This window comes from Mus caroli, chromosome 4, assembly GCF_900094665.2.
Source record: "Mus caroli chromosome 4, CAROLI_EIJ_v1.1, whole genome shotgun sequence".
NCBI lineage: Eukaryota > Metazoa > Chordata > Mammalia > Rodentia > Muridae > Mus > Mus caroli.
In genome coordinates, this window is record NC_034573.1 from 100,337,231 (window position 1) to 100,344,811 (window position 7,581).

The window sequence follows — 7,581 nt, forward strand, 5'->3', positions numbered from 1 at the left end:
TTTGATTTCTATATTTTGCTTTATTCAACACCAGTCTTACAAAGTCTAATACTTCTGTTTCCTCTCTGGCAGGGTGCTGGGGACTGAGCCTGGGTCCTTGTGCATGTTTTTCTTCCAGCAGATCCAAGTCTTGCTATGCCTCACCCAATGGCTTGTGTCTGAGCATACTCATGAGTTAGTTCAAAGAGGCCATTCAGGTTAGTCTAAACTATGCCTGAAAGCATACCACTAGGCCAACGGCTTTGGAAGTACCAACCAATTACAAATGCGAGGCCTGTAGAAGCTGGCTGGACATTTGTAATTTATAAATACACATATGTATTTACTACATTTTAGCTTTAATCCCAGCACTCTGAAAGCTCTGAGTTTGAGGCCAGCCTAGTTTACAGAGGAAGTTCTAGGACAGCCAGGACTACACAGAGAAACCCTGTCTTGAAAAACAAAAACAAACAAAACAAAGCAAGAGCTATCCCTTAGCCAGACATGGTAGCACATGCCTGGAACCCTACCACTCACTCAGGAATGTCAACTGAATGAGATCAATATAGACTACAGCCTTGGGTCTACATATGGTGAGACTCAAAAACAAAAATAAAAAACAGGGGCACTAACAGCTTGATTTACCTGGGATACAATCTGTCACTTTGAGTTTGTGGGTTTTTGTTTTTAAGTTTTGTTTGTTTGTTTGTTTGTTTGTTTGTTTTAGGGCAATCTAGCCCCGGCTGGCCTGGAGAATATAAATTGAATTGGTTTTGAGCCTTCATGTACCAGGTCATTCTCAATCACTCTGTAGGCCTTTTGACCATTTCTGGTTCTGCTTCTCCAGATAGGATATCAGGTAACCAAATGCTGGTTCTGAATTTGCTGCGCAGCTGCGGATACTGGGAGTACAGGTGTACTCTACCACACCTGACTTTATTTTTCTGAAACTTTGTAAAAGGTTAGCAATAGCCTATAGCACCTGTACTTTGGTCCTGACACTTGAAGCCAAAGTTCTTAATAAACTTGGCAGGTCCACACCACAAGCTTGCTAGTTACTGCAGACTACATCATATTGTCAGAATTTTGTCTTAGACGTTAAAATTGAGGGGGAAATGTCAACAAAAAGCAAGTACTCCTTTGAAAGAATTTTCTTTTTTCCAAATGTGTTTAACTATGAAAAAGACATCTTTTGAGATGGAGGCTGCTGAGACAAGCATCACTAGGTAGCCCAGGCTAGCCTCAGAATGGCAATCTTGTCTCCAGTGGTGGATTTGAGCAACCATCTTGGGTAAAAACGTATCATACAGCTCTTAAAATTCCTTGAACCAATGAAGTAAGAAATAAACCATAGTTTTATATGGCTTTTTGATAATTCTATGTGTCTGTTTTCTTTCAGTCTGATTCAATATTTGTCCTTATAAAGGAAGTCTGAAACATTCAAGTCCAAGGAGTGTGACAGTAGTATGAAACATGAGTCAGACATGTTAAAAGCATACTAGCAATGAGCTTGCTGGTCACTCTTTATAGTCCAGGCTGGTTCAGAACTCATATTCCTCTCACCTTTGTCTTCCATGCACTAGGGTACAGCTGCACACTCAGATGCACAGCTTAATCTAGCTCCTTTCTAAACTGAAACATTCCTGACTTACTTTAAAACTACTGAAAACATTTGAGACATGTATGAATGTGGTCAGAAGAGATTTCAGATTAAACCTATTTACAAAACAGGATGTGAGCATCCTGGTTTGTTCTGAGATGGGGTCTTGCTGTCTAGTCCATGCTGACCCTGAGAGCCACCTGTTCCTTAGTGTTTTGAATTAAGGGCAAGTGCCACCAAGACCCCCTTAAAATATTTGTTTTGTTTCGTGAGAAAGGGTCTTTCCCATGTAGCCCAGGCTGGCTTGCAACTCTGTGGTCTCTACCTGTAATTCCTTCTGTTTCATCCTTGCTATTACTGGATTATAAGTCTGAATTATTCTCAATTTAAAATTATAGTGGAATTTAAGTTTGTTGGTAACTTGCTGCCTCCCGGGTTCATAGGATGATAACTGACTCTTCATATATCAATTATCTTATAGGAAAGGCAACTGCCTAAAAGACTAACCAATCAAAACCATTTCCTTTTATCCAGCCGACTCCACAAGTAGCCATCCAGCTGCAGCCGGAGCAGCGGCCCACTGTCCTCTTGAGCTTTTTCTAACATGAACACATAATGAGGATCCACTACATGTCACTCTAACCCAGGCTGGCCTCAAACTCACAGCACTACTCCTGCTCAGTTTCCTGAGTGCTAAGATTGCAGGCACGAGCCATTGATGCCCGACAGATACACATATTTGAACAGAAGAAACATTCAACTTTTTGTTGTGTGTGGTGCTGGGTATTGAATTCCTACATTCTAAGAACATACTCTACCACTGAGCCACACCCCAACTCAAGTTTAAATTTTTGCAACAAATTTTCTGTCAATTGTATCTTAACTAAGCAACTTAACTCTATTCCACTGAGTGAGAATGACTTTGGAAAAGAAGGGATAGCAATGGTCTGTGCTTCCAGCCTTCAGCACAGAGGGAGAGCAGCCTCTGCTCCCGCCTTAGCAGAGGGACACCAGGAGAGCCTTTTCCATTTTCAGAGCTATACCACAAAAGCAATTTCTAATTCCCTTCAACTCGGTCCTTTCATGGTCTTTCTTTTATGTTCCTTTGACTGCTACTCAGGCTCCTGACAGCAAGAAGCTTCTAGAAACACAACAGCTTTCTTCACACAAAGAAGGGCATCTTGTGAAGGAGACACAGAGAATGGGTGCATTTTTACAGAGCAATATAAAATTACAGCGAGGTGGAGCTGAAGTCACGTCAGCAGCCTTGCTCACCTGCAAGGAAGCCTGCGGAAGAGTGCGTGCAACTTACCATGAAACTGTAGAATTTCAAGCACAAGTTAAGTTCAAACACTGAGAGAGAGATTCCCTAAGAGACAATATTGAAGGAAGACCTTTCTTGCCTCATAAGTTAAAAATCACAAAACAAATCAGACTGTTCACATGGGCAGTACTGTACATTACCAATTCCAAATGGATCACAGGACTCTTACCACAGACAACCCCCTACCCCGCCCCCAAACACCAGAGAGCACGCTATTCCAAAGGAACCAATCACAAAAATGCTTCCCGTTGTCTGTTCGTTACACAACTATCTATGGCTATCAATTCAGTCGGGCCTGGGGCTGCTTTTTACAGGGAGGGGGCCTTCCATGGCGCACAATGTGTTTCTCTAAACTGTCCAGAATGGCCACAGCAATCTGCTGGACATAGGGATCTGTCTGCTCATGTTCTTTGATGTTATACAAATGCTGCAGTCCTCCTTCTTCAATCAGCATGCTGCAATACCTTGAAGCTAAAAGAAAAGAAAAATGTTTTAAAGTTATCCCACAAACAAAACAAGTCTTCAGAGCTTAAAACAAAACAGCAAAAAACACATCAAAGGCCATGCATGGTAGTGCATGAAGCAAATCCACACAGTAAGACCCCGCCTCCACAAAACAAAACAAACAACCCTCGAACCAGGTGTCTCTCATCATCTCCACTTTATTCCCTTGAATTCAGGAATCTTTTTTAAAAGGTGTTTTATATATGTATGTCTGTGTACCCCTTGCATACCAGAGCCCAGAAAAGGGTATCAAATTCCCCCGGAACTGGATTTTTAGATGGTTAATCCTGAATTCGAATCCTAGAACCCACATAAAAAGGCATGGCCATGTGTGTCTGTAACCCAGCATTATGGGACAGAGAAACAAAGGACTAGGAAGTCCTTGGACAGGAAACTTCTGGTTCAGTGGGAGTAAGGCATAAGGCAGTGGAGGAAGACTCCACTGGGCGTCAACTGTGCCCACAAAGCCATACATACACCACATACACATATACACCAAAAAGTAAATGTACTTAAAAAAAAAATCATTGCAGACAGGGTCATGGCACATGCCTTTAATCCTAGCATTTGGGAGGCAAAGGCAAGTAGATCTCTGTCAGTTCAAGGTTAGCCTGATCTACACAGTGAGACCAATTTCAAACAAAACACCAAACTGTGCAATATATACTTAAAAATGATGTTCTGGATCCACATGCCTTTAATCTCAGCACTTAGGGTGGGGTTGGGGGCAGAGGTGGCAAATCTCTGAGTTCCAAGCCAACCTGGTCTACAGAGTGAGTTCCAGGCAGCCAGGGCTACACAGAAAAATCTTGTTTCAAAAAGCAAAAGAAACAAATAAACAAAGGCTTTCTGGAGGCAGTAAAGAACACATCACACATGGTGGCTCCCACCTGTCTCTAACTCCAGTTCCAGGAAATTTGATAGCATGTAGTGGTGTACAGATACATACAGGCAAAACACCCACACTCATAAATTCTCTGCAGAGTTTATGGCCAGCCTGAGCTACATAGTGAGTTCTATACCAGCTTGCCAGAACCACATAGGAAAAACTCAACAATCTTTCACCTCCCCCCAAAATGACTTTCTGTAAAGGAGAACTGAAATGGAGCCATAGTTCTACTTTTGGTACATACGATTCTTGCTGCAGACATGTTGCATGGCCCAAACTGCCCACAGCTGGACTCCAGGAGTCGTAAAACAGCCAAGTAGTGGAAAGAATGGATTAAAGGACCTAGGAGTTCAAAAGAATCAAAGTCACATTTTATTTATACAGAGCATCATTTTCTAGGTAGTGATTCTTACAACTTTAAGAAAACACATGCCGCCATTTCTAGACTGATATGAAGGAGCAACACACACCTTTACTTTGCATGCCTATTTCAGAGAGGATTACACTGAGATACACCTTGGTACACCAGAGGGATGTAAAAGACTGTATTAAGGGAAGGGAGTGTGGATCTTTCAAAAGCTTTTTTTTCTTTTTTGGTCTTCCCAACTTAGACGTCTGAAAAAAGTACATTTTAAAATCAGTCAGAAGCAGCCAGATGTGGTGGTGAGCATCTTTAACTGGGAGGCAGAGGCAGAGGCAGACGGATCTGAGAGGTTGAGGCCAGCCTGGTCTATGGGGTGAGTTCCAGGGTACCAGGGTGATGCAGAAAGCCCCTGTCTTAAAAATGGGGATGGGGAGGCAGAAGAAGTAAAGACTACAACATATTAATAAAGTGAACAACTCCCCAAGGAAACAGAACAATAAATAAATAAACAAATATGCACAAGGACCGCTGGGGCTGTGAGTTCCATAAAACAGCACAGCCTGCACAACCTGAGACCCAGAGAACTCAAGAGGTCCCAGGGAAGCCAGCAAACCCCAAACAATCAACAGTGATGATGGCTAGGAACACAAAGACTAAGAACAATGCACAGAACCTATCAAATAAGGACTTGCTCCCTAGCATAGAGATGACAGTACACTTACCTAAAATAACCAAAAGAAAGAGACCCCATTAATACAATCAGCGGTTAAGGGTATTACAACAAATTACAACAAAGTCCAGAGGATTATTAGAGAATATTTTGAAAAATTATATTACAGAAAATTGAAAAAAAATTCTAAATGACCTATTAAAATTAAGCCAAGGGAACGGAGAAAACTTCAAACAGCTCCATAAGCTGGATGTGGTGGTACACACCTGTACGTCAGCACTCAGAGCAGCAGCAGGAGAATCTTGGTGAGTTCACAGCCTGCCTGGCCAACAGACAGAGTCTAGGATGGACAGGGCTAAAGAGGGAAACTCTGTCTTGAAAAACAAACAAACAAACCAAAACCATAGCTCCATAACAAGCAAAAAAGACTTAAGGTCTAGAGGGTGGAAGGAAGCTGGGCACAGCAGTGTGCATATATACTTTAACCTCAACAATCACGAGGAGATGAGGCTTGGTGAGCTAGGTCACCAGGGTTCTAGGTCAGCCAGGGCTACATAGTGGACCCTGTCTAAAACAAAAACAAAAAAAAAACCAAACCAACCACCAAAACAAAACAAATTTAAGAGTACATTTAGAAGATCATACATCAGGGGCTGGAGAGATGACTCAGTGCTTAGGAGCACTGACTGTTCTTTCACAGGTCCTGAGTTCAATTCCCAGCAACCACATGGTGGCTCACAACCATCTGTAATGGGGTCTGATGCCCTCTTCTGGTGTGTCTGAAGACAGAGACAGTGTACTCATATACATACATAAATAAACAAATCTTTAGAAAAAGAGGAGGAGAATAAATAAATCTTTAGAGGAGGAGGAGGAGGAGAAGGAGAAGAAGAAGAAGAAGAAGAAGAAAGAAGAAAGAAATAAGATGATCATGCATCATGACCTAGCTGGGTTCATTTCCAGGGATTCAGGATAGCTCAACATATACACTTGAGTGAATGTTACAGAGCACATAACTATAGACTTGAGGCCTTTACAAAGTTCAGCTTTCATGATAAAAGCCTGAGGAAACTAGGCTGATACAAGCCTCCAGCCCACATTATACCAAATGCCGCCCCAAGTATTTCTTTCAAAACTAGCACTGAGACAAGGGTGACCATTTCTCCATTGTTATTTATTCTGGGACTCTTACGTGTTAACTAGAGAAATAAGACAAGAAAATAAAATAGGTAGGGCATAGGGGGAAGGAGAAAGTCAAATTATTCCTATTTGCAGATAATTCTTAACAGTTTTTGCAAAATAGTAGCACAAAACCCCAACATCATGAAATCAGTAGACCTTCTATAGCATTTGCAAAGTAATTCAAGGAAGAATAGTCCATGCACAATGGCTTCATAAAAGGTAAAATACCCAGGAATAACCCTAGCCAGGGAAGTAAAAACTTCTAGGATGAAGGCCACGGGAAACTGAAAAAGACACAGAAAGATGGAAGAATTCCAAGCTCATGGGTTGAAATGAATATTGTGAAGATGGTCACGTTACTGAAAGCCACCTACAGATTCAGTGTAATCTCTATGAAAATCCAATTACATTCTTCACAGAACTAGGAAGATAGCCCTTACGTTCTCATGAAAATCCAAGAGCAGGCACCGCTAGGGCAAACACTAACAGTCCAGGCCCGATGAGAAAGTTTAGCTCCAAACCTAGAACAGAAGACATGGGGTTTCCCAAGGCTTTCTTCTGAGAGTCTAACATGCATCATGGCAGGTGGGCAAGAACACATAGTGTAGAGGGTGGTTCTGATGCTAAGGTCCTCTTCCCCAGTTGGTTCCTGATTGATCAATAAAGAAGCCAGGGGCCAATTGCTAGGCTGAAGGAAAGCTAAGAGATGATGCGTATGTTGAGTTATCCCCAAAGGCAGGCTAAGAGACGCAGGGGAGGAAGAGATTTGGCCTTGCTTCAGAGGGAGAAAAGGTGACCAGCCATGTGAGATTGTAGGCAGAGCAGCCTTAGGCTGGTTTCCCAGATGAGAGATTAGAAACATAATTAAGCAGAGGGCAGATTTAGGGTGCTAAGCTAAGAGTATTGGGAAGGGCACACTAAAGCAGTGGGAGATTAGAAGTACTCAGCAATTGAGTCAATAAGGCAGGTTGGGGCTGGTGAGATGACTCAGTGGGTAAGAGCACCCGACTGCTCTTCCGAAGGTCCAGAGTTCAAATCCCAGCAACCACATGGTGGCTCACAACCATCC

The 7,581-nt window shown here is 42.3% G+C and overlaps 1 protein-coding gene across 1 annotated transcript in view; it reads right to left on the bottom strand.

Annotated features, from left to right (window-relative positions):
• Positions 1 to 7,581, bottom strand: part of Zyg11b (zyg-11 family member B, cell cycle regulator) — a 61,492-nt gene continuing 53,911 nt past the window's right edge. The window contains exons 13-14 of the mRNA XM_021160657.2: positions 4,541 to 4,638; positions 1 to 3,374 (exon numbers count right to left, since the gene is read on the bottom strand). Coding sequence (XP_021016316.1) covers positions 3,184 to 3,374; positions 4,541 to 4,638 — 289 coding nt within the window. The 3' untranslated portion in view covers positions 1 to 3,183. The remainder of the gene's footprint in view (positions 3,375 to 4,540; positions 4,639 to 7,581) is intronic.